The sequence below is a fragment of the Staurois parvus genome, unplaced genomic scaffold (genome assembly GCF_062004578.1).
Source record: "Staurois parvus isolate SC_StPar_1 unplaced genomic scaffold, SC_StPar_1.0 ptg000144l, whole genome shotgun sequence".
NCBI lineage: Eukaryota > Metazoa > Chordata > Amphibia > Anura > Ranidae > Staurois > Staurois parvus.
The window spans coordinates 2,241,746-2,267,718 of record NW_028317940.1 but is presented as its reverse complement, the minus strand read 5'-3'; the positions used below and the strand labels follow the sequence as shown (position 1 = coordinate 2,267,718).

At 49.2% G+C, this 25,973-nt stretch overlaps 2 protein-coding genes across 2 annotated transcripts; both read left to right on the top strand.

The window, feature by feature from the left end:
* Positions 1-18: 18 nt before the first annotated feature.
* LOC149465108 (uncharacterized) lies at positions 19-11,647 on the top strand. Its single transcript, XM_089673635.1, has 8 exons — positions 19-650; positions 768-1,069; positions 1,149-1,290; positions 4,479-4,678; positions 4,767-5,096; positions 5,182-5,583; positions 5,739-5,871; positions 8,014-11,647. The coding sequence occupies exons 1-8, from the start codon at positions 617-619 to the stop codon at positions 9,321-9,323; spliced, it is 2,853 nt and encodes a 950-aa protein (XP_089529761.1). The 5' UTR covers positions 19-616; the 3' UTR covers positions 9,324-11,647.
* A 2,934-nt stretch (positions 11,648-14,581) lies between these two features.
* On the top strand, positions 14,582-18,130 carry LOC149465107 (uncharacterized). Its single transcript, XM_089673802.1, has 6 exons — positions 14,582-15,261; positions 15,378-15,577; positions 15,666-15,893; positions 15,973-16,179; positions 16,335-16,463; positions 16,745-18,130. The coding sequence occupies exons 1-6, from the start codon at positions 15,177-15,179 to the stop codon at positions 17,903-17,905; spliced, it is 2,010 nt and encodes a 669-aa protein (XP_089529928.1). The 5' UTR covers positions 14,582-15,176; the 3' UTR covers positions 17,906-18,130.
* Positions 18,131-25,973: the final 7,843 nt, after the last annotated feature.

The following is a 25,973-nucleotide window of genomic DNA, read 5'->3' as shown; positions in this document are numbered from 1 at the left end:
TTCCGGGTGAGAGGGGAGTCGGGAGGAAGTAGAGAGGAGACATTGCTGGAAGTGGCAGCAGAGGAGGTAATAAGATCTGTTTTTTTATTTACACCCAGTAACCCTCCGTCATGTCCGTCCTCTTCCTCCATTGTCATGTCCGTCTTTCTCCATCGCCACATCTGTCCTCTTCCTCCATCGTCATGTCCGTCCTCTCCCTCCATTGTCATGTCCATCCTCTTCCTCCATTGTCATGTCCATCCTCTTCCTCCATCGTCATGTCCATCCTCTTTCTCAATCATCATGTCCTTCCTCTTCCTCCATTGTCATGTCTGTCCTCTTCCTCCATCGTCATGCCCTTACTCTTCCTCCATCGTTATGCTCGTTCTCTTCCTCCATAGTCATGTCCATCCTTTTCCTCCATAGTCATGTCCGTCCTTTTCCTCCATAATCATGTCTGTCTCCACCTCTATGAACCAATTATTTTCCTGCAGTTATTTAATCCATTAGGAAAGACCGATGAGACAAAAAGGTAATTGATGGAAAAGCGACACATCTGAAGAACACATACCGGCCATTCCAGTCCACGGAGGAGTGGGAGTATTTAGAAGGACACAAGGACCTCTACAAGGACGTCATGATGGACAATCAGCTGCCCCTCACATCACCGGGTAAGAGGAGACTTTATTGGAAAGGAGAGAGCAGTACGAACTCTCCACCTAGATCCCCCATCCTCGTAAAAAACACATAGAAACAATGGATTCAGTCAGTGTGTGTGTTTCCTACAGATGGATTCAGACATGGGAACCCACCAGAGAGATGTCCCTGTCCTCTGAATTCCCGGGATTCCACACCGGAAGGTCTCACCATCCCCCACCATCATCAGGTAGATGGATCCACTCATGGGAACCCACCAGAGAGATGTCCCCAACCTCTGTATTGCCGGGATTCCACACAGGAAGGTCACACCATCCCTCACCATCATCAGGTTGATGGGTCCAGTAATGGGAACCCACCAGAGAGATGTCCTCGTTCTCTGTATACCCGGGATTCCACACAGGAAGGTCACACCGTCCCTCACCATCATCAGGTAGGTGAGGAACAATCACTGGTAGTTATTATTTATACACAGCATGTTTGTTATAATTAATGTGTTATTAAATATTCAGAGTGGAAACCTCGGGGATTATAATACTGTTGTGGTTAAAGAAGAGTATAAGGAGGAGGATGAAGAGTATGGAGTGATGAAGAAGTTTTCTGACATACACAAGGACGTCATGATGGACAATCAGCCGCCTCCCACATCTCTGGGTAAGAGGAAACTTCATTAAGAGCAGTACAGAGGTGTCATGATAATATGGAGGTGGGGTGACGTTACAGATATGACAGGAGGCGGTCTGCGATACGTGGACATGTTGCGATCAGGCTGAGGTGCTGATGTTGGCAATCACATCCTTGACTTGTGTCCTCAGAACCAGCAGGTCCATATAACCCATGACTGTTTCAGGAGGCAACAACCATCCTCAGAGCTGAGGAGGAACCCTCACCCCCCCACACACATATACATATTCGCCAGCACACCACGGATCTCCAATATGGTCCACACAAGGTTTTTATTACAAAAAGATCACATCACAAAAGAAAGTTCAACGTTTCGGAACCGATCAGCACCCCTCCGTCATCATATGCCTGTCGAAGGGGTCCTGCGAGTTGCATTTTCTTTTGTGATGTGAGCTTTCTGTAATAAAAAATCTTGTTTGGACCATATTTGAGATCCGTGGAGTGCTGGCGAATATGTACGTGGGGGAAGAGGGTTCCTCCTCAGCTCTGAGGATGTTTCCAGTCCTGGCTGGTAGTCCCTACAGCGCCCTCCATTTATGAGCCATACTTCCAGGAATGTGTGCGAAGGGAATATAGTTCTAGGCCAGAGATGGTGGCAGCTCTCCATTATGATGGGATGGGCTGCAATAGCTCTGTTGTTGCAGAGTGGCCCTGAGGGTCTCCAACCCTGGGCAGATGAGTACGACAGTCGGACCTGGTCCTTCTATCATGGCTTTGTGTTTGGACCAATGACACTCGCATCAGCCTAGGACTGGAGAAATGCTTCATCTTTGGAAAACTACAAGTTCCAGCCTTTACTAACCATGAGTATTCTCCTATGGTGGATGTTGATGGCATCAGGAACATGTAAATGTTCCTATCCCTGGGAGATTCCTTCTATTCTCTGTTTGGGAGTCCCCCTTCCCCCCCAGCAAGGATGTTGCCATTATGCATGGGCCTTTATTATTGTGTCTCTGTTTTTCCCACATTATGGCCCAGGCTGTTGGAATATTTGGTGCTTCTTGAGGGACTTGATCTGTCTCATTCAGGGAGAACCTGGCTGCTTCTCTTTCTCCGTGAGTAAACAGTGCCAGCGGGATGACACTGACTAGCAGCAAGGAGGGTGGAGCCGCCATTTTTGGCAGAGTTGCACTTTTTTTCCCCACTGCTACAAGTTATTTTGGTGGGTGTGGGGGGTGGTTCTCTTCCTCCTCTACTCCGGAGGCTTCCTCCAGAGAGGACCAAAGTGCAGCCACAGCATGGCTCACTTCACAGGCCGCACTGGGACATAGAGCAATGCCTATATTGAATGCTGGGCACACATGAAGCTCCTACTTTTATCCATTTTGCTAGTGGTGATCCAGAGGTGTGAATCTCTTCCCTGTTGAGTAAGAGGCCAGCTGGTTTCCCATCTTACAGTTTCCGTTGTTTTACGTCATCTTTGGTTTAAGTGCTGGTCCGTGGATCAGGCGTCAAAGAAATTACCTACTGAGCAGCCTTTTGCAGGCAGTCACTCCCTGGATCTTTGGAAATATTGCCGGTGGCAAGGGTATCTTTTTAATCAGAAGATGATGGAGACCTGTTGTAAGGCTGGCCTGTCTTTCTCTGCTCACAAGCGTTTTTTTTTTAGGAGCCTCTTCCAAAGGCAAGTCCCCCAAGCCCTTCTCTGGACCCAAACGTATCTGGTAGCCCAAGGATTCCATGTCCAAAGAGAAGCACTCATGAAGACGCACCCTCACCTCACCTCACCATATCAAGGTGGGGAGCATCTCCTGCTGTTGGTGGACTGCTGACTACATCATGTCTCAGATAAATGGGTTTTGGAGGTGGTCCCTTCTGGCTGCAAGATAAAGTTACAGTTCTTTCTGCTGAATCATTTCTTTCCATCCAACTTGCATCTTTCACCTCAGCATCTGGCTGACCTGCATTCTGCAGCTCAAGGGCTCCTGGATCAGAAGGTGATTGCCTCTGTTCCATCCTCTGAAAGGTTCAGGGACTTCTATTTTGTTCACAATTCCAAAGAAAGACGCTGTCTGCTAAATTCTGGATCTTAAGGTCTTTTTGGATGGAATCTGCGTTTTGCTGTAGCTTTTCTACACCATGGGGATCTCCTGGCCTTGGTCAACACCAGGGCCTCTTATCTCCACATACCTATCTGCCGCAACCACCATTTCCACCATTTTGATTTTGGGGGACATTCCTTACTTTTGGACTGGCGTCAGAGTCGTGATCTTCACCAAGGTACTGGCTTTGCTGTAGGCTCTCCTTCGCCTCCTCGGGACATCTGCCGCAACCACCAACAGTTCTGCTGTTTTGGTTTTAGGCTCTCCTGCGCCTCTGCGGGACATCTGCCGCAACCACCAACAGTTCCACTGTTTTGGTTGGTTTTAGGGGACATTCCTTACTTTTGGACTGGCGTCAGAGTCATGATTCTTCACCAAGGTACTGGCTCTGCTGTAGGCTTTCTGCATCTCCGCGTGACATCGATTGTGGCCTATCTGGACGACCTGCTCCTGAAAGTACAGTCTACATGAAATCTGGAACACAATCTTCCATCACGATCAAGTCACTGGCAGACTTTGGATGGACACTGAATCTTTGCAAGTCCGTCCTTCTCCCCTCTTCTTGCTTGGACTACCTGGGACTTATCCTGGACATCACTATGGCCAGAGTTTTCCTTCCGGAGGAAAAACTTCAGAAGCTGCATCTTCATGTCCTTCATCTAACTTCTCTGCATACTTTTCTTTGTATGAGGGTCCTCAGTTCCATGGTCACTTCCTTCCAAGTGGTCACTTACAGACTCTTCTTCATATCCAGACCAGACAGTGGACCAGTGGACATTGTGGGCAGTGACAACTGTTTCTGAGCTGCTCAGAATAAGATTTCTTTTCAGTCTTCCTTTACCAAACAAGGCCCTCGCCATAGTTACTCACCAACCCTATCTGGTGGCAGTTGTAGGATACTAGTGTGTGTGGTGTTGCATGACTGAGGAGCTTGGAGTACTCGTGACAATCTCCCAGCTTGCTGTTAGATTTCTGAAGATCCATGCCAGTTAGCCTTCCTCTTTCCTTTTTACCTTTTATTCCCCTCATCCATGGCAGGAGGGTCCACCTAGATCTCCCATCATCTGATAAACACATAGAAACAATGGATTCAGTCAGTGTGTATGTTTCCTACAGATGGATCCAGTCATGGGAACCCACCAGAGAGATGTCCCCATCCTCGGGAGTACCAGGATTCCACACAGGAAGGTCGCACTATTCCTCATCATTATCAGGTAGATGGATCCAGTCTTGGGAACCCACCAGAGAGATGTCCCCGTCCTCTGTATTCCCGGGATTCCACACAGGAAGGTCACACCATCCCTCACCATCATCAGGTAGATGAGAAACAATCACTGATAGTATCATTAGGATCTGTACATTATCTGCATTGTTACCATTGATGTCATTTTATTATATATTCAGAGCGGAAACCCAGGAGATGATAAAGTTGATGTTAAGGAAGAGATAAAAGAGGAGGATGATGAGGATGGGGTGATGGAGGAGTCAGAGATTCCAGAAAGACACAAAGATCTGTACCAGGACATCATGGTGGAGTCATCCAGCTACAGGAACCCACCAGAAAGATGTCCCCGTCCTCTGTATTCCCGGGACTCCACACATGAAGGTCACACCATCCCTCACCATCATCAGGTAGATGGATCCAGTCATGGGAACCCATCAGAGAGATGTCCCCGTCCTCTGTATTCCCGTGATTCCACACAGGAAGGTCACACCATCCATCATCATCATCAGGTAAGTGATTGATTGTCAATTATTGGTAGTTGTGATTTATACACAGCATGTTTTTGTTACAATGAATGTCTTATTATATATTTAGAGTGTAAACCTCAAGGATTATAATATTGTTTTAAAAGAAGAGTATAAAGTGGAGGACGAAGAGTATGGTGTGATGGAGAAGTTTTCAGATAGATACATGATGGAGCCACCTAGTAGATACCCACTAGAGAGATGTCCCCGTCCTATGTATTCCCGGGATTCCACACAGGAAGGTCACACCATCCCTCACCATCATCAGGTAGATGGATCCAGTCATGGGAACCCACCAGAGAGATGTCCCCGTCCTCTTTATTCCCGGGATTCCACACCGGAAGGTCACACCATCCCCCACCATCATCAGGTAGATGGATCCAGTCGTGGGAACCCACCAGAGAGATGTCCCCGTCCTCTGTATTCCCGGGATTCTACAAAGGAAGGTCACACCATCCCACACCATCATCAGGTAGGTGGAGTTGAGGGTCGGGAACATAAAGTGATGGAACACTCTGACATGTGGAGACGATGTGTGGACTCTACAAGATGATATGTTCTATGTGATCTCACATCATAAATCCTTCTATGTTACAGATGTTATTTTCTGCCATTCTGTTGGTTTAGGGTGAAGATCTGATCATGGAAGTTGAGGGTGAAGTAGAAGAGATGTATGTGAGGGATGATCAGCAATATATGGAGGAGGCTGGAATGAGGAGGACATTCATAGAGGAGGACACTCCTACAGAGATCAGCACAGGTGACCAGAATACACTGCTCAAAAAAATGAAAGGCAGACTTTGTAATCCGAGTCTAGCATCAAGTCAATGACCACTCCTGGGATATGGATCTGGTAGTGTCACTACTGGTAGCATGAGGCGATACCTGGACCCTACAGAGGTTGCACAGGCAGTCCAACTCCTCCAGGAGGGCATATCAATACGTGTCATTGCCAGAAGGTTTGCTGTGTCTCCCAGCACAGTTTCAAGAGCATGGAGGCGATTCCAGGAGACAAGAGCATGGAGGAGATTCCAGGAGACAGTCAGTTCCTCTAGGAGAGCTGGACAGGGCCGTAGAAGGTCCTTAACCCATCAGCAGGACCGGTATCTGCTCCTTTGTGCAAGGAGGAACAGGATGAGCCCTGCCAGAGCCATACAAAATGACCTCCAGCAGGCCACTGGTGTGAATGTCTCTGACCAAACAATCAGATACAGACTTCATGAGGGTGGCCTGAGGACCGGACATCCTCTAGTGGGCCCTGTGCTCACTGCCCGGCACCATAGAGCTGGATTGGCATTTGCCATTGAACCCCAGAATTGGCAGTGCTTTTCACAGATGAGAGCAGGTTCCCCCTGAGCACATGTGACAGACGTGAAAGGGTCTGGAGAAGCCGTGGAGAACATTCTGCTGCCTGTAACATGGTTCAGCATGACCGTTTTGGTGGTGGGTCAGTGATGGTCTGGAGAGGCATATCCATGGAGGGCCGCACAGACCTCTACGGACTAGACAATGGCACCCTGACTGCCATTAGGTATGGGGATGAAATCCTTGGACCCACTGTCAGACCCTACGCTGGTGTAGTGGGTCCTGGGTTCCTCCTGGTGCAGGGGGTCCTGGGTTCCCCCTGGTGCAGGGGGTCCTGGGTTCCTCCTAGTGCAGGACAATGCCTGGCCTCATGTATGCAGGCAGTTCCTGGAGGATGAAGGAATTGATACCATTGAATGGCCCCCAAACTCGCCTGACCTAAATCCAATAGAACCCCTCTGGGATGTCATGTTTCGGTCCATCCGACGTTGCCAGGTTGCACCTCAGACTGTCCAGGAGCTCAGTGACGCCCTGGTCCAGATCTGGAAGGAAATCCCCCAGGACACCATCCGTGGTCTCATTAGGACCCTCCCCCGACGTTGTCAGGCATGCATACAAGCACGTGGGGGCCACACAGACTACTGAGGACCATTCTGAGTTGCTGCAATGACATTTCACCAATATGGAATCCCCTCCTGCTGCATCATTTCTTCACTTTGATTTTCGGGGTGTCTGTGAATTCAGTCCTCTGTAGGTCGATCATTTTCATTTCCATCAAACGATGGGGCGTTCTTACGTTCCTCACCCATCCCCCCGTCCATGTCAGTATAGAGATCCAGCAGGAGATTTGTCCCCATTGACATCTGATGGGTTCTCAAAGTCTTCCTTTCATTTGTTGGAGCCGTGTGTGTATATTCTTCTCTTATCTCTGCTCTGTTACTGCATAATTCATAGCAGTCTGGTATGAATTTAAAGCAAAAATCCACACATGATCCTTATCCAAACATGCAGCCTGGCTGGCCAGAAAAGGGGGGAACAAGCATGTACTCTCTCCCCTCTCCCCCTAGGGAGAGCGGATATAGTGAATGCGGGGTCCGGGGAGGGCGGATGTGGCGAATTCGGGGTCCGGGGAGGGCGGATGTGGAGAATGCGGGGTCCGGGGAGGGCGAATGTGGCGAATGCGGGGTCCGGGGAGGGCGAATGCGGAGTCCGGGGAGGGCGAATGTGGGGTCCGGGGAGGGCGGATGTGGCGAATGCGGGGACTGGGGAGGGCGGATATGGCGAATGCTGGGTCCGGGGAGAGCGGATATGGCGAATGCTGGGACCGGGGAGAGCTGATATAGGGAATGCTATAACTTTTGGGGGGAATCATCGTTTTTTCCCCAACTCTCCCCAGCTCCTTTGCTCACATGGGGATTGCCAGCCATGCAAGTGAAGGGGGTTGGGTGACATCACTGGTTGTAGCCGGCACCTGCCTGCGTCCTAAGCAACCAATGGGAAGCAGGAGAAAATCGTGCTGCAGGCTCCATCCAGTGCTCACCATCAGTCCAGGTCTACGGTCATGTCTTCTATACAAATCTGTTGTTTTTTTTTCCAGTCCCCGCCCTGGAGGAACCCTCGAAGGATCGTCTGGCTTTTCCTCCGTATTGTATCATAGAAAATGAGGACCTCACCTGGGACTATGCCGGAGAGAAGACGATAACCCCACATATGGACGGCAGACTTTACAGCCTGGGACCATGGACTCCCTCTGACTCCGAGCAACCTCGTAGTGTGGGGGATGGGGCCGGGATTCGGGGAGGGAGGGAATATTCATATTCTGATCACGGGGAAAGTTTCCACTCTGAATTGAGTCTTCCTGGACATCAGAGGTCCCACAAGGGTGGGAAGCTGTATTCCTGCCCTGAGTGCGGGAAATGTTTTTCACAGAAGCACCTTGTTTCCCGGCACCTGAGGCTACACACGGGTGAGAAACCGTATTCCTGCCCAGAGTGTGGGAAATGTTACAGACACAAATCGGTTCTTGTTATACATCAGCGATCTCACACGGGGGAAAAGCCATACGCCTGCCTAGAGTGCGGGAAATGTTTTTCAAGGAAAACGGAACTTGTTAAACATCATAGGTCCCACACGGGGGAGAAGCCGTATACCTGCCCTGAGTGCGGGAAATGTTACACGCAGAAATCGGTGCTTGTTATACACCTAAGATCTCACACGGGGGAGAAGCCGTATTCCTGTCCCGAGTGTGGGGAATGTTTTTCACAGAAGTCAGAACTTGTTAAACATCAAATATCTCACACGGGGGAGAAGCCGTTTTCTTGCCCTGACTGCGGGAAATGTTATACGCACAAATCGGTTCTTATCATTCATCAGAGATCTCACACGGGGGAGAAGCCGTATTCCTGCCCCGAGTGTGGGAAATGTTTTTCGCAGAAATCAAACCTTGTTAAACATCAACGGTATCACACGGGGGAGAAGCTGTATTCCTGCCCCGAGTGCGGGAAATGTTTTTCGGAGCAGTGCAGGCTTGCCAGGCATAGGAGCTCTCACACTGGCGAGAAGCCGTACGCCTGCCCAGTGTGTGAGAAATGTTATATAAACAAATCAGACCTTGTTATACATCTAAGGTCTCATACAGGGGAGAAGCCGTACTCCTGCCCTGAGTGCGGGAAATGTTATTCAGAGAGTTCCAGTCTCTCCAAACATCGGAGATCTCACAGTGGCGAAAAGCCGTATGCCTGTCTACTGTGCGGGAAATGTTATATGCATAAAACAAACCTTGATGTACATCAGAGATCTCACACAGGAGAGAGGCCGTATTCCTGTCCTGAGTGCGGGAAATGTTTTTCACAGAAGTCCTATCTTACCAAACATCAGAAAACGCACAGATCCCTCCAGATGTATTAGTGTCTTAAGTGCGGGAAATGTCTTCTATATGGATGATATGTTGCCGTACATCAGAGATCTCAAACTGGGAAGAAGCACACCTTGATATACACCTCAGAAAACACGTGGCTGAGCGCTCCTCTGATCTTTATCATGGAAGAAACACTTTATAAGGAGATCAGAGATCACTAAAGACTTCAAAATTGTGTCTGGCTTCCTCTGCTAGGAGAGAGAAGAAGGCTGGGGTCACTGGTGGTTGGGTCCCTCTAGCAGTGTAGTCTGATCTCCCCTGACCTTCAGCAGAAGCTTCCGTGGAGGACATCACGGTGAGAGAGAAGGAGGGGGGGGGGGGGTCTCTGCTGGTAGGGTCCCTCTAGCAGTGTAGTCTGATCTCCCCTGACCTTCAGCAGAACCTTCTATGGAGGACATCATGGTGAGAGAGAAGGAGGGGGGGTCACTGCTGGTTGGTCCCTCTAGCAGTGTAGTCTGATCTCCCCTGACCTTCGGCAGAAGCTTCCATGGAGGACATCATGGTGAGAGAGAAGAAGGGGGGGGTTCACTGCTGGTTGGGTCCCTCTAGCAGTGTAGTCTGATCTCCCCTGACCTTTAGCAGAAGCTTCCATGGAAGACATCATAGTGAGAAAGGAGCTAGCTATTGCTTGTGGATGGAGAGAAGGGGAGATCAGACTACACGGCAGGACTGACCATTTTAGTTCAGTCATCAACCTGCACAGGCAGCTTCATTTGCTTGGAGAGTGCCACCTGCTGCTTGAAAGTGAAAAAAGTTACATTTCAGATGTAAAATGTCATAGTTACCTGATAAAAATGCAAAAGTATTAACACATTTTTTAGCATGAAACAAATGTAGATTAAATATTTCCATTCATAAACTCGTGATGTAAATTGATTGATAAAAGTCTTCCTTCAGATTTGTGTGATGAAATGTTCTCCTTTATTCCTTTCTCTAACACTACAAGTACGGCCCATCCTGTAGGTTTTAGTCTCCATCTTGTGTCTTAGTAGTTTGGTGTCCCCAGCTTGTCCTTGTTGTAACAGCCGACTCTCCCCCTTCTCATAGACCTCAGGACGTCTGTAGTATACTCCAATGATAAGTCCAGCAGTCCATAGACCCATCTATCATTCCACCCGTAATTCCTCCTCCGCACCATCACCTTATTAGAACAGCCGACTCTTCCTCTTCTCATAGACCTCAGGACGTCTGTAGTATACTCCAATGATAAGTCCATCAGTCCATAGACCCATCTATCATTCCTCCCGTAATTCCTTCTCCACACCACCACCTCCAACCACAAGGTCATCTTTCTTCCTCACTTTCACATCACAGCTAACATAGAGAAACCCCCCTCCATCTTTTCTATGTCCCGTGTCCCTCTAAACACGAGGATCAGCATGAATACAAACAGCCCAGTCTTGGGAGGAGCCAAGCCGTGTTTCTGGAACTTCAACTCCATTCTCATCACTGACACCATCAACATCTCCCATTTTGCTCGGTAGGTTGTTGGCTTTTGCTGGATCCAGCAAACGTGGGCTGGAACTGTATATCATCTTCACAGCACACTGGGCAAATAATGTAGCAGCTAAGAAGGATGCAGGATGAAGCACAGAACTGGAACTGGTTGTGCTTCCCAATGTCCTGCACCTTGGTGATGGTGATTACATAGCCAACTCTCCCATCTTTTCAATTTCCTCAGGCAATGATGCCTCAGAACCATCAGTTCCCCTAAGCACCCCAGAGTCTATGCAATGTCCCAGGCACAATGCTGCCATGACAATCTGAAGCTGGTTTGCTTTGAGGACAGGAGCTACACTGGACCATAGACTTTGAAGGCTCTTCAGGGACAAACAGGCTGGGTGGTGGCTGCCCCCATGCCAGCTTATCACAGGCCAGGTCATGTGTGACAATGGCACCAACCTTCTGGCTGCTCTTCACTATCATGCTTGGCAAATGAGCATGCTGGCTTAACAGTTCCTGGTGAGGGACACTGGCTTTCAGGGTGCCCAGCGGCAGGTCAGAAGTGTGTGGCCACTTTAGGCAGTTCTGGATGAAATGCAGCATCAACAAAGCTCCGGTCAATGGCCTGATATGTGAAACACCTACACGTCAAAACCTCACCACATTGGCCATGCTGCACCAGCAACATCGGACCATTATTAAAGCATCTAGAAATGGTTCTACGTTAAAAAAAGAAGCAATATTAGTCGCAATGGACTTGTCTTGGGAAACTAGTATTCTTTTCCAAGCCCTCGTGAAGGGGGCATTGTTTGGTGCTTTGAAATGTTGGCTCATTCTGTTGTCTCACCAATAAATGTTCATGGAATCTTAAGACGACCATCTGGTGTTCCTTTGTCTGTCTCGCTTGAATTTCTCAGTGGAGGCTTCTTCTATTTTGGGGCTCCCAGGATTTTGGCTCCAGTAGACATCAGGCTCCAGTAGACGTCAACAAAATGGTGGCTGTCTGCACACAGAAACCAACTGTGTCGTAGAGGTCTCTACGATTAAGCCCAAAGAACGAAACGCATCTGGGGAGTTCTCTACAGTTGGAGAACAGGAGCTGAAACCATCTTTCACCCATATCATTTACATTCATGCAACAGGGAGTCTGTGCAGATGGCCGCCATTTTGTTGAGGCCTTTTCTCCTATTTTGGGGCTCCCAGGATTCTGGCGGAGCTGCCAAGGATTCACTTGTCAGGCTCCAGTAGATGTCAACAAAATGGTGGCTGTCTGCACAAGGAAACCAACTGTGTCGTAGAGGTCTCTACGATTAAGCCCGAAGGACGAAACACGTCTGGGGAGTTCTCTACAGTTGGAGAACAGGAGCTGAAACCATCTATCATTTATATTCATGCAACAGGGAGTCTGTGCAGATGGCCGCCAGTTTGTTGAAGTCTACTGGAGCTTGACAAGAAGATCCTGTCTGTCTTTCAGCAGTCTATCCACATGCTGGTCCGACCAATACAGGTTTGGTGGCCATCAAGGAGGTACTATTTTTTTTTTGCTGTGGGTACATATGCCAAGGATTAAGTCATCAAGCCCAACTAATGGTTCCAGATTGAAAGACGAATGATCCAAGCCCAGGACCTTATGTCCACCATTTCTACACATACATATGTGCATTTTCAGCTCTGTCCACTAACCCGTGACTGTCCCTGATAACACTCTGAAAATCTCTTCCAAAATTTTTTTTTTTTGTGACTTTAGGGTGTGACCGACTCACGGACAACCACCCTGCCCCACCAAAATGTCACGATGGTCATCTGATTTAATTATGGCTGAAAGGGTTACATTTTTACCTATAAGCCAACGGGAATACCTGTGCCGGGAAGTCTGTGGGACATTTACATCCTGTAGAAGTTCCTCAAAGGTACTAAATGTGTCAGGGTAGATATACTCCCAGTTTTGCATAGCTACATGTCTACTAGCTGGGATGGATGTCAAGAATTTTTGTGGTCTGGAGAACAGTGGTAAATAAGGCTTCAGAGTAAGGGAGAGAATTCATATTCTATTGACGCTTTGTAAATACCTGCCCTGTACACTACTCACAGGTCACCAGGGAATTGCTAGAACCTATTGACCTCCCGTGGAGACTGCTTCCTCCCACGTGAGATCCTGACTTCCTTCTATGTATCTTCTACAGGTAGAGTGTCAGGGTCCTGTACACGGCAGGAGTTCTGGAAGATCTGGCATTTCTGCCAGTACTCTACATGGCCGCAGAAGGACACATCAGCCTCAGTGTGGTGTCAGATGGCCTTTATAAGGAGGATCATCACTTCCTCAAGTTGCTGGATGATCTCTAGCTCCCCGTGCCTTGTTCCCTGTGTTTCTGACTTGTGATTTCCTGTTACTGACTCGGCTTGCTCCTGGACCTGTCTACTCTGCCTTACCCCTGATCTGACCTCGGCTTGGCTTACGAATACTCTCTCTCTTGCTCCTCTGTGAATGACCTCGGCTATCCCATCTGACTATGTCTGCTCTGATTCCCACCTGGTACCTGACCTTGGCTTGAACCAACTATGCAGTAAACATCTAAATCCCGGAAGGGCTTGCATACCACGTACAGGCGCCTCCTGTCTGCAGACCTATCTCCGTGCACCAGCTGTGCTTCTGAGTGGACCACCAACCAGCACTCCTACAGGCGACCTGTGAAACTTTGGGCCTGACTCCCACTGTCCCACTCTCAGGGGAGTCCGGAACTTAGCCACAAGGGAAGCCCTCTCTCCATTGGCCTCCATCACCAGGTACGTGATACAGAGGTTAAAGAATGCTACAGATGTTTCCTTTGGCTGGAGAAGAAAAAGACCCTCAGGGTGCAGGAACCACCTTGGCTGCTTTGGTGGGCATGAGTCAGACCTTCCATAGCTGAGTGCATGCATCCTGCTGTCCAGTGCTCTTTTATAGAGGCTGTTGGGTGGTCTTCCACCCTCATTGATGCTGTCTCCCCTGCTGCACCAGATCTACCATACCAGATACTGGAGCATCAACAATCAACATTCTTTTCCATCCTCACTGTCCCCCCCAAAAAAGATGTCAGCTCTATGTGAGCAGCCATAACTGGAATTAATGCCTCTATGATGGGGCTCTCATCAGACCGTTGAAGTTCCATCTCCTTACACTTTCCCTTCAACCTGGACCTCTGCTGTATTCTGCTTCTTTTCTTCTTCCACCATCACATCTTGGAGATCAGGAGCCATTTCCACCCTTTCCTCTCTGCTGGGTTTTTTGTTATATCCATGTGCCAGAGAGAAAGGGTCATTCCCCATCCCATCTGTACTGCGGTATGGGGCCCCATCCTGATCTCCCTGGGTGCTCTGCTGCAGTAGAGGACAACTGCCTTCTGCTTTGTACATCTGATGAGGACAGTGAGGGGGTGACCCACGACACCCATTCCACCTCCTCCTGAGTCTTGGTTGGATGAACAGGAGCATCATGGGGCTTGCAAATCAAGGTATGTAAGTTTTTCCAAGCAAATTTCTCGAAGCACCTCGAAGTAAAAAAATTAGAGGTCATCATGACCAAAACCATAATCAGTTTTGCTGCAAAACCAAAGGTTTCAAAATCCCTCCACTCATCCCGATCAGTCATATATTTCTGTCCCCCTTGGTGGGAGTGGAGGTGACCCCTCTATGAGGACATACAGTCCATACACACCCAGCACAAGGCCGGGGTCACACTACCAGACGCTTCTCAGGGCTGCAGTTCCTCTGAGCTCCACAAGGTGGGGATCTCGCTTCTACCCAGACCGGAAGTCTGTATGGAAGACAGGAAGTGATGTCAGGAATAAATAAGTTCTGGAAATAGAGAGGAGACATCGGTGGAAGTGGCAGCAGAGGAGGTAATAAGATCCTATTTTCTATTTACACCCAGTAACCCCCCCCATCATGTCCATCCTCTTCCTCCACCGGCCTCTCCCTCCACCGTCACGCCCGTCCTCTCCCTCAACCGTCACGCCCGTCCTCTCCCTCCACCGTCACGCCCGTCCTCTCCCTCCACCGTCACCTCCCTCCACCGTCACGCCCGTCCTCTCCCTCCACCGTCACGCCCGTCCTCCCTCTCCACCGTCACGCCCGTCCTCTCCCTCCACCGTCACGCCCGTCCTCTCCCTCCACCGTCACGCCCGTCCTCTCCCTCCACCGTCACGCCCGTCCTCTCCCTCCACCGTCACGCCCGTCCTCTCCCTCCACCGTCACGCCCGTCCTCTCCCTCCACCGTCACGCCTGTCCTCTCCCTCCACCGTCACTGTGACGTCTTTTTTAGGGGCACAAGGATTTCTATAAGGGATGTGTCTGGATGGTGACTGTATCATTGTGTGTGTCAGGTTCCTATAAGGTGTCAGGGTGTCACTGTCTATTTCTCCATGGAGGAGTGGGAGTATTTAGAAGGACACAAGGACCTCTACAAGGACTTCATGATGGACAATCAGCCTCCCCTCACATCACCGGGTAAGAGGAGACTTTATTGGAAAGGAGAGAGCAGTACGGAGGGTCCACCTAGATCCCCCATCATCTGATAAACACATAGAAACAATGGATTCAGTCAGTGTGTGTGTTTCCTACAGATGGATCCAGTCATGGGAACCCACCAGAGAGATGTCCCCGTCCTCTGTATTCCCGGGATTCCACACAGGAAGGTCACACCATCCCTCACCATCATCAGGTAGATGGATCCAGTCATGGGAACCCACCAGAGAGATGTCCCCGTCCTCTGTATTCCTGGGATTCCACACAGGAAGGTCCCACCATCCCTCACCATCATCAGGTAGATGAGGAACAATCACTGATAGTATCATTAGGATCTGTACATTATCTGCATTGTTACCATTGATGTCATTTTATTATATATTCAGAGTGGAAACCTGAGAGATTCTACAGTTGAGGTTAAAGAAGAGATAAAAGAGGAGGAGGATGAGGATGGGGGGAAGGACAAGTCAGAGATTCCAGAAAGACACAAAGATCTGTACCAGGACACCATGGTGGAGTCATCCAGATACAGGAACCCACCAGAGAGATGTCCCCGTCCTCTGTATTCCTGGGATTCCACACAGGAAGATCCCAGCATCCCTCACCATCATCAGGTAGATGAGGAACAATCACTGGTATCTTTGAATTATACAAAAGCTTGTTTGTTACAATGAATGTTTTTTATTTATCCAGAATGGAAATCTTGGAGTATATAATATTGTTCCCAAAGAAGAGTATAAAGAGGAGGATGAGGAGTATGGAGTGATGGAGGATCTTTCTAAAGGACACAAGGATATGATGGATCCACCTAATACCAGGAACCAACCAGAGAGATGTCCCCGTCCTCTGTATTCCTGGGATTCCACACAGGAAGGTCACACCATCCCTCACCATCATCAGGTCGGTGGAGTTGAGGGTCGGGAACATAAAGTGATGGAACACTCTGACATGTGGAGACGATGTGTGGACTCTACAAGATGAGATGTTCTATGTGATCTCACATCATAAATCCTTCTATGTTACAGATGTTATTTTCTGCCATTCTGTTGGTTTAGGGTGAAGATCTGATGAACATGAAAGTTGAGGGTGAAGTAGAAGAGACGTATGAGAGGGATGATGAGCAATATATGGAGGAGGCTGGAATGAGGAGGACATTCATAGAGGAGGACACTCCTACAGAGATCAGCACAGGTGACCAGAATATATTCTTCTCTTATCTCTGCTCTGTTACCGCCCCCCAGCCCCCATTGGTTCCTGCTCCTCTGACAAGGCGGTGTAAATGTAGAAGTGATCTGGGAGGAGGAGCAAAGGCCCTTTGATTGAAGAGGGGAGGAGTCCCAGCTGGTTGCGAAATCCACAGAGAACATCTGCTCCCTCCTATCTCCCTGACACAGATGGAATCTTGATGGAAGTGAACTAACCCTCTCCTATCTATTGATGATGTTTTTCTATTTTTCCAGGACCCGCCATGGAGAAACCCTCAAAGGATCGTCTCACTTTATCTCCAGGTTGTAAAATGGAAGATGAGGACATCCCAGGAGATTGTGCCGGAGAAAAGACAATGAGCTCCACTATGGATGGTGGACTTCCCAGGGTGGAGAGACTATGGAGTCCTTCTGACTCTGAGCAACCTCGTACTGTGGGGGATGGGGCTGGGGTTCAGGGGGAGAAGACATTTCCCTGTCCTGAATGGGGGGAAGGTTTTTGCTCTGGATTAAGTCTTTCTGTACATCAGAGATCTCGCACTAGTGAAAAGCTTTATTCTTGCCCTGAGTGTGGGAAATGTTTTTCACAGAAGTCCCATCTTTCCAGACATCTCCGAATACATACAGGTGAGAAACCATATTCCTGCTCTGAGTGTGGGAAATATTTTTCACATAAGTTCCATCTTTACACACATCAGAAGTCGCACACTGGTGAGAGGCCGTATGCCTGCCCCGAGTGTGGAAAATGCTATACATATAAATCAGTGCTTGTTATACATCAGAGATCTCACACGGGGGAGAAGCCTCATTCTTGCCCGGAGTGCGGGAAATGTTTTTCAAACAAATCAGACCTTGGTAAACATCAAAGAACTCACACAGGGGAGAAATTGTATCCCTGCCCTAAGTGCGGGAAATTCTTTTCAGAGAAGTCCAGTCTTTCCAAGCATCAAATGTCTCACACTGGCGAGAAGCCGCATGCATGTCCAGAGTGCGGGAAATGTTATAAACATAAAAACGACCTTGTTAAACATCAAAGATCTCACACAGGGGAGAGGCCATATTCCTGCCCTGAGTGCGGGAAATGCTTTTCGGAGAGCTCCATTCTTTCCAAACATCGGAGATCTCACACTGGTGAGAAGCCGTATGCCTGTCCAGAGTGCGGGAAATGTTATATGCATAAAATGAACCTTGTTAAACATCAAAGATGTCACACGGGGGAGAAACTGTTTTCCTGTACTGAGTGCGGGAAATGTTTTTCAGAGAAGTTCAGTCTTTCCAGACATCAGAGATCTCACACAGGGGAGAAGCCGTATTCCTGTTCAGCGTGCGGGAAATGTTATAAGCATAAAATAAACCTTGTTAAACATCAAAGATCTCACAAAGAGGAGGGACCATTTTCCAGATCGATCCAGTCTTGCTAGGTATCCTAATCTCTGGAAAAAAATTTTAATGGAAATCACACCTCACCCACACATTTATTTATTTATTTATTTATCGAGTTTATATAGCGCCAAAGGGTTTGCTCAGCGCTGTACAATAGAGGGGGGACAATACATGAAACAGTACAGTAACATCAAACAGCACACAAGGGGTAAGAGGGCCCTACTCTTTCGAGCTTACAATCTAGGAGGGAGGGGGTAGAGGTACAGGAGGAAATGGCTGTGGGGGATGGAGTGGAAGGAGGAGGGAAGGGCAGCGGCTGTTAGGTGAGGGTGGGGTAGGCTTCCCTGAAGAGGTGGGTTTTCAGGGAGCGCCTGAAGGTGAGGAGGGAAGGTGACAGTCTGATGGGTTGGGGTAGTGAGTTCCAGAGGATGGGGGAGGACCTGGAGAAGTCTTGCAGTCGTGCGTGGGAGGAGGAGACCAGGGAGCAAGATAGAAGGAGGTCCTGTGAAGAGCGAAGGGTACGGGTAGGGTGGTATCTGGGAATCAGGTCGGTGAGGTAGTTAGGGGCAGTGTTGTGAATGGCTTTATAGGTCAGAGTGAGCAGTTTGAATTTAATGCGTTGGGCAATGGGGAGCCAGTGGAGGGAGAGGCAGAGGGGGGTGGCAGAGGTGGAGCGGGTGGTGAGGTGGATGAGTCTGGCAGCTGAGTTCAGGATGGTCTGAAGCGGGGTGAGTTTGCACTGGGGTAGGCCGGTGAGGAGGGAGTTGCAGTAGTCAAGGCGTGAGATAATCAGGGAGTGTACGAGTAGTTTAGTGGTGTCTGGGGTAAGGAAGGAGCGTATCTTGGAGATGTTCCGGAGGTGGAGCCTGCATGAGTTTGTGAGAGATTTGATATGAGGTTGAAAGGAAAGGTTTGAGTCCAGAATGACGCCAAGGACCTTGGCTTGCGGGGCGGGATTGATGGTGGTGTTGTTGGTAGTGATGGAAAGGATGGGGGGGGGGGCACGGGAAGGGGGAAAGACGAGAAGCTCGGTTTTGGAGAGGTTGAGTTTGAGGAAATGGAGCGACATCCAGTCAGAGATGTCGTTTAGGAGGTGAGTGATGCGGGCGGAGAATGTGGGGGTGAGGTGAGGGGTGGATAGGTAGATTTGAGTATCATCAGCATAGAGGTGGTAGTTGAAGCCGTGGGAGTGTATGAGTTTGCCAAGGGAGGAGGTGTAGATGGAGAAGAGAAGGGGTCCAAGGACAGAGCCCTGGGGGACCCCAACAGAGAGGGGGAGGGAAGAGGAGGTGGCGCCGTTGTAGCAAACGCTGAAGGAGCGTTGGGATAGGTAGGAGGAGAACCAGGAGAGAGCGGTGTCTCTGATGCCAAGGGAGAGTAGTTTATTAAGGAGGAGGGGGTGGTCGACTGTGTCAAAGGCCGCAGAGAGGTCTAGGAGAAGGAGGACAGAGTAGTCGCCTTTGGCTTTGGCGGTTAGTAGATCGTTGGTGATTTTGAGGAGGGCAGTTTCGGTGGAGTGTAGGGGACGGAAGCCGGACTGTAGTGGGTCAAGGAGGTTGTTGTCAGTTAGGTGGGCGCTTAGGCGATCGTAGACCAAGCGCTCAAGGAGCTTGGACGTGAGTGGCAGTAGGGAAATTGGTCTGAGGTTGTTGAGGTCAGTGGAGTCCAGGGAGGGCTTTTTGAGTATGGGGGTGATGTGCGCATGTTTTAGGGGGGAGGGGAAGACGCCAGTAGCGAGGGAGAGATTGAAGATGTGGGTAAGGGAGCGGATGAGGGAAGAGGGGGGTGACCGGAGGAGTTGAGAGGGGATAGGGTCCAGGGGGCAGGTAGTGAGGCGGGCTTCTGAGAAGACTCTGGTGACTTCCTCAGTGGTAGTAGGGCTGAAGGAGTGCAGTGATGGGGGGGTTACGGTAGGCAGGGCCTTGGGTGTGGTGGGGGGCAGTGCCGTTGCAAGGTCAGAGGAGGGGAGAGATGAGAGGGTGATGGAAGGGGAGAGGCTAGATGGGGAGGTAGACTGCAAGTTGACTATGTCCTTGCGGATTGCGTCAATCTTGCTATGGAGATGAGTGGCAATCTCGTGGGCGGTAAGTGAGGTACTGAGTGGAGGAGGGGGGGGAGAGAGCAGGGAGTTGAAGGTGGAGAAGAGTCGGCGAGGGCAGTTAGAGAGGGTGTTGATCAGGTCAACGAAGTAGGCCTGCTTGGCGGCGTGGAGGGAGGAGGTGTAGGTGAGGAAGGCAGATTTGTAGAGGGAGAATGCATGAGGGGACCTGGTTTTGCGCCATAGTCTCTCCAGCGCACGACTGCGACGTTTGAGGCATTTAGTGTGGTCGTTCTGCCATGGTTGGAGCGGTCTGGGTTTGATGTTGCGTGTGGTTAGGGGTGCCAGAGAGTCTAGGGTGGCTGATAGTGACTCGTTGTACGCGGTGGTGGCTAGGTCAGGACATGACAGTGGAAGGATGCTGTCGTGCAAGCGGTCGGCAGCCGAGTGGAGGGGGGCCGGGTGCAGGTTGCGGAGGTTGCGGCTGGTGATGGTTTGGCGCACTGGGGGGGGGGAGTTAGGGGAAGGGGAGATGGAGAACGTGAGGAGGTGGTGGTCGGAGAGAGGGAAGGGGGTGTTAGTGAAGTGGTTAAGGGTACAGAGGTGGGAGAAGACGAGGTCCAGGGTGTTCCCATTGATGTGGGTGGAGGATTGAGTGTGTTGTGTGAGCGCGAAGGAGGTGGTTAAGTGGAGGAGTCGAGAGGTAGCTGGGGTGTTGTCGTTGATGGGGATGTTGAAGTCCCCGAGGATGATGGTCGGTAGCTCAGAGGAGAGGAAGAAGGGAAGCCAGGCGGCGAAGTCATCCAGGAAGCGGGCTATGGATCCGGGGGGCCTGTAGATCACTGCGATCCTTAAGGGGGTGGGTGAGAAGAGCCGGATGCAGTGAGCCTCGAAGGAGGAGAAGGTTAGGGAGGGGGGGTTAGGGAGGACCTGGAAGGTGCTCAGCGGTGATAGGAGCAGGCCGACACCACCACCTTTGTGACCGCTCAGTCTTGGTGAATGGGACCAGATGAGACCTCCATGAGAGAGTGCCGCAGGGGAGGTAGAGTCGGTGGCCTGTACCCAGGTTTCGGTGATGGCTAGGAGGTTGAGGGAGCGGGAGATGAAGAGGTCATGGATGGCAGTTAGTTTGTTGCAAACCGAGCGGGCGTTCAGAAGTGCAACCGAGAGAGGGGGGATGGATGTGGGGAGGAGGTGCACAGGTATGAGGTTGAGGGGGTTGCGGCGGCTGGCGGGAGCAGGGGGGTCCCTGGAGGGGGGGAGAGGTGGTGAGGGGCCAGGGTTCGGGGAGATGTCCCCAGCGGATAGGAGAAGGAGAAGGGTGAGGAGGGTGGCATGGGAATGGGAGGTGTAGGAGCGTGTGGGTCTGGTAGTGGTGGCACGTGGGTCGACCGAGGAGTGGAGTACCAGGAGGAGGTGGTGAGTGCCGTAGTGGGGAGAGGGCAGAAGTGAAGGGGCAATGTAGAGCCGTTTTGGGGGGGTGGGCGGGTAGAGGGAGGCGATTTTTGGGATGGAGGAGAGGAAAACGAGGAGGAGAAGTGCAGGTGGCATGCTGGGGTGAGTGCAGTGCTGTTCGGGTCAGGGGAGGTGAAGGGATACGGGTCAGGGCGAGGTGATGTGGAGAGTCTATATCACCGTGGAGGAGTCCACTAGAGTCCTTCTGTAGGGGGAGAGTGGGAGTAGAGTCCAGCAGCTGGCTGGCTGCAATCTGTGGGTGCAGTATGCTGGCGTCCGAGGGGGCATCAGTGGGTCTGGTGGATCGGCGAGTGGAGGGGACGTAGGGTGCAGGAAATACAGTAGGAAATACAGGAGAAAGCTGTATTTCTGTCCTGAGTGTGGGAAATGTTTTACACAGAAGTCTGATCTTACCAGACATCAGAGATCCCACACAACCCTCGAGGTGTATTAGTGTCCTGAGTGTGGGAAATGTCTTCTATATGGATGATATGTTGCCGTACATCAGAGATCTCACACTGGGAAGAAGCACACCTTGATATACACCTCAGAAAACATGTGGCTGAGCGCTCCTCTGATCTTTATCATGGAAGAAACACTTTATAAGGAGATCAGAGATCACTAAAGACTTCAAAGTCGTGTCTGGCTTCCTCTGCTAGGAGGGGGTGTTACTGCTGGTTGGGTCCCTCTAGCCGTGTAGTCTGATCTCCCCTGACCTTCAGCAGAAGCTTCAATGGAGGACATCATGGTGAGAGAGAAGGAGGGGGGGGTCACTGCTGGTTGTGTCCCTCTTGCAGTGTAGTCTGCTCTCCCCTGACCTTCAGCAGAAGCTTCCATGGAGGACATCATGGTGAGAGAGAAGGAGGGGGGGGTCACTGCTGGTTGTGTCCCTCTTGCAGTGTAGTCTGCTCTCCCCTGACCTTCAGCAGAAGCTTCATAGGAGGACATCATGCTGAGAGAGAAGGGGGGGGGGGTCACTGCTGGTTGGGTCCCTCTAGCAGTGTAGTCTGATCTCCCCTGACCTTCAGCAGAAGCTTCCATAGAGGACATCATGGTGAGGGAGAAGCTAGATATTGCTTGTGGATGAAGAGAAGGGGAGATCAGACTACACGACCGGACTGATAATTTCAATGCAATGGTTATCCACCTGCCCAGGCAGCTTCATTTGCTTGGAGAGTGCCACCTGCTGGATGAAAGTGGAAAATATGAAGTAAATATTTGATATATACCTGATAAAAATGCAAATATGGTAATATATATAGTTAAGTAAAAAAACAAATTAAGCTAAATTGTATATTTTTAAACTCCTGATATAATTTGTAAGTTGATTGATAAAAGTCTTCCTTCAGATTTGTGTGATAAAATGTTCTTCTCCTTTATTCTTTTCTCTAACACTACAAGTACGGCCCATCCTGTAGGTTTTAGTCTCCATCTTGTGTCTTAGTAGTTTGGTGTTCCCAGCTTGTCCTTGTTGGAACAGCCGACTCTCCCCCTTCTCATAGATCTCAGGACGTCTGTAGTATACTCCAATGATAAGTCCATCAGTCCATAGAGCCATCTATCATTCCTCCCGTAATTCCTCCTCCGCACCATCACCTTGTTGGAACAGCCGACTCTCCCCCTTCTCATAGACCTCAGGATGTCTGTAGTATACTCCAATGATAAGTCCATCAGTCCATAGACCCATCTATCATTCCTCCTGTAATTCCTCCTCCGCACCATCACCTTGTTGGAACAGCCGACTCTCCCCCTTCTCATAGATCTCAGGACGTCTGTAGTATACTCCAATGATAAGTCCATCAGTCCATAGACCCATCTATCTTTCCTCCTGTAATTCCCCCTCCACACCATCACCACCTCCAACCACAAGGTCATCTTTCTTCCTCGCTTTCACATCACATCTAACATAGAGAAACCCCCCTCCATCTTTTCTATGTCTAAACAAGAGGATCGGCATGAATACAAACAGCCCAGTGTTGGGAGGAGCCAAGTCGTGTTTCTGGAACACCAACTCCATTCTCATCACTGAAACCATCAACAGCTCCCATTCTGCTCGGCAGATTGCTCGCTCGGTTACTAGATGACTCTGCTTCGACTTTGTGTGTCTCTGTCCTGATTTTAAGGATTTTCCTCTGACCTAACAGTGTGGGTGTGTGTCTGACCGGACGTTGTGTGTGTATCTTCACATATATGTGTCCTCAAAGAGCTGAGTTCTGTTTTTTCAAACTCATTGTTTCTAATATTTACAGACTCTTTCATTACTGGCTCAGTACCCCTACACAAGGCCAATGTGGTGCCTATATTCAAAAAGGGATGAAACTCTTTACCAAGTAGCTACAAGCCGGTTCGTATAACTTCTATAGTTGGAAAGATACCTGAGAGTTTCATAAAAGACATCAGGACGTCTGTAGTATACTCCAATGATAAGTCCATCAGTCCATAGACCCATCTATCATTCCTCCCGTAATTCCTCCTCCGCACCATCACCACAAGGTCAGTCTTGTCTTCTTTTCTCTACTCCTCCATTCTCTTTCTCCTCTTTTCTCCTCCTCCATTTTTTAGCACTACAAGTACGGCCCATCCTGTAGGTTTTAGTCTTCATCTTGTGTCTTAGTAGTTTGGTGTTCCCAGCTTGTCCTTGTTGGAACAGCCGACTCTCCCCCTTCTCATAGACCTCAGGATGTCTGTAGTATACTCCAGTGATAAGTCCATCAGTCCATAGACCCATCTATCATTCCTCCCGTAATTCCTCCTCTGCACCATCACCTTGTTGGAACAGCCGACTCTCTCCCTTCTCATAGATCTCAGGACGTCTGTAGTATACTCTATACAGAATGCCAAAGGCGGGTGCTGGATGCTAGATTTGTGTCACCATGGTTTAGGATGCGATCCCTCTAAAGGCGACGGCACAAGAAGCATATTTTGAAAATGTAGGGATTCTTACCTGTTCAGGGTGAGAGGTCCCGAGGTGATACGTTAAAGAAGGAAAACCGATTTGCAGTTTTCCCAGGATTGTTAAGTCTTGATATACAGTCAGGTCCATAAATATTGGGACATCGACACAATTCTAACATTTTTGGCTCTATACACCACCACAATGGATTTGAAATGAAACGAACAAGATGTGCTTTAACTGCAGACTGTCAGCTTTAATTTGAGGGTATTTACATCCAAATCAGGTGAACGGTGTAGGAATTACAACAGTTTGCATATGTGCCTCCCACTTATTAAGGGACCAAAAGTAATGGGACAATTGGCTTCTCAGCTGTTCCATGGCCAGGTGTGTTATTCCCTCATTATCCCAATTACAATGGGCAGATAAATGGTCCAGAGTTAATTTCAAGTGTGCTATTTGCATTTGGAATCTGTTGCTGTCAACTCTCAAGATGAGATCCAAAGAGCTGTCACTATCAGTGAAGCAAGCTATCATTAGGCTGAAAAAACAAAACAAACCCATCAGAGAGATAGCAAAAACATTAGGCATGGCCAAAACAACTGTTTGGAACATTTTTAAAAAGAACGAACGCACCGGTGAGCTCAGCAACACCAAAAGACCCGAAAGACCACGGAAAACAACTGTGGTGGATTTATGAAGAATTCTTTCCCTGGTGAAGAAAAACACCCTTCACAACAGTTGGCCAGATCAAGAACACTCTCCAGGAGGTAGGTGTATGTGTGTCAAAGTCAACAATCAAGAGAAGACTTCACCAGAGTGAATACAGAGGGTTCACCACAAGATGGAAACCATTGGTGAGCCTCAAAAACAGGAAGGCCAGATTAGAGTTTGCCAAACGACATCTAAAAAAGCCTTCACAGTTCTGGAACAACATCCTATGGACAGATGAGACCAAGATCAACTTGTACCAGAGTGATGGGAAGAGAAGAGTATGGAGAAGGAAAGGAACTGCTCATGATCCTAAGCATACCACCTCATCAGTGAAGCATGGTGGTGGTAGTGTCATGGCGTGGGCATGTATGGCTGCCAATGGAACTGGTTCTCTTGTATTTATTGATGATGTGACTGCTGACAAAAGCAGCAGGATGAATTCTTAAGTGTTTCGGGCAATATTATCTGCTCATATTCAGCCAAATGCTTCAGAACTCATTGAACGCTTCACAGTGCAGATGGACAATGACCCAAAGCATACTGCAAAAGCAGGGATGAAACCCAGCGTCTGGTGATGTCTATGCGTTCCAGACTTCAGGCTGTAATTGACTGCAAAGGATTTGCAACCAAGTATTAAAAAGTGAAAGTTTGATTTATGATTAATATTCTGTCCCATTACTTTTGGTCCCTTAATAAGTGGGAGGCACATATGCAAACTGTTGCAATTCCTACACCGTTCACCTGATTTTTATGTAAATACACTCAAATTAAAGCTGACAGTCTGCAGTTAAAGCGCATCTTGTTCATTTCATTTCAAATCCATTGTGGTGGTGTATAGAGCCAAAAATGTTAGAATTGTGTCGATGTCCCAATATTTATGGACCTGACTGTAGGTCCTGGAATCCAGAGGCTTGGAGAGATGTTAGAAAAGAGCCTTCAACCCTAAACCCTCTTATGTCTAACCCTCAGCACCGCCCTGTCTGTTAATCACATTACCCCTGTATAG

Bases quoted from the DNA above. Each gene is read 5' to 3' on its own strand.
- LOC149465108 (XM_089673635.1), top strand. From the start codon at position 617: ATGATGGACAATCAGCTGCCCCTCACATCACCGG. The intron at 1,070-1,148 runs GTAGGTGAGGAA...TTAAATATTCAG, and splicing joins CCGTCCCTCACCATCATCAG to AGTGGAAACCTCGGGGATTA. The intron at 5,872-8,013 runs GTGACCAGAATA...TTTTTTTTCCAG, and splicing joins TCCTACAGAGATCAGCACAG to TCCCCGCCCTGGAGGAACCC.
- LOC149465107 (XM_089673802.1), top strand. From the start codon at position 15,177: ATGGAGGAGTGGGAGTATTTAGAAGGACACAAGGACCTCTACAAGGAC. The intron at 15,894-15,972 runs GTAGATGAGGAA...TTATTTATCCAG, and splicing joins GCATCCCTCACCATCATCAG to AATGGAAATCTTGGAGTATA. The intron at 16,180-16,334 runs GTCGGTGGAGTT...CTGTTGGTTTAG, and splicing joins CCATCCCTCACCATCATCAG to GGTGAAGATCTGATGAACAT.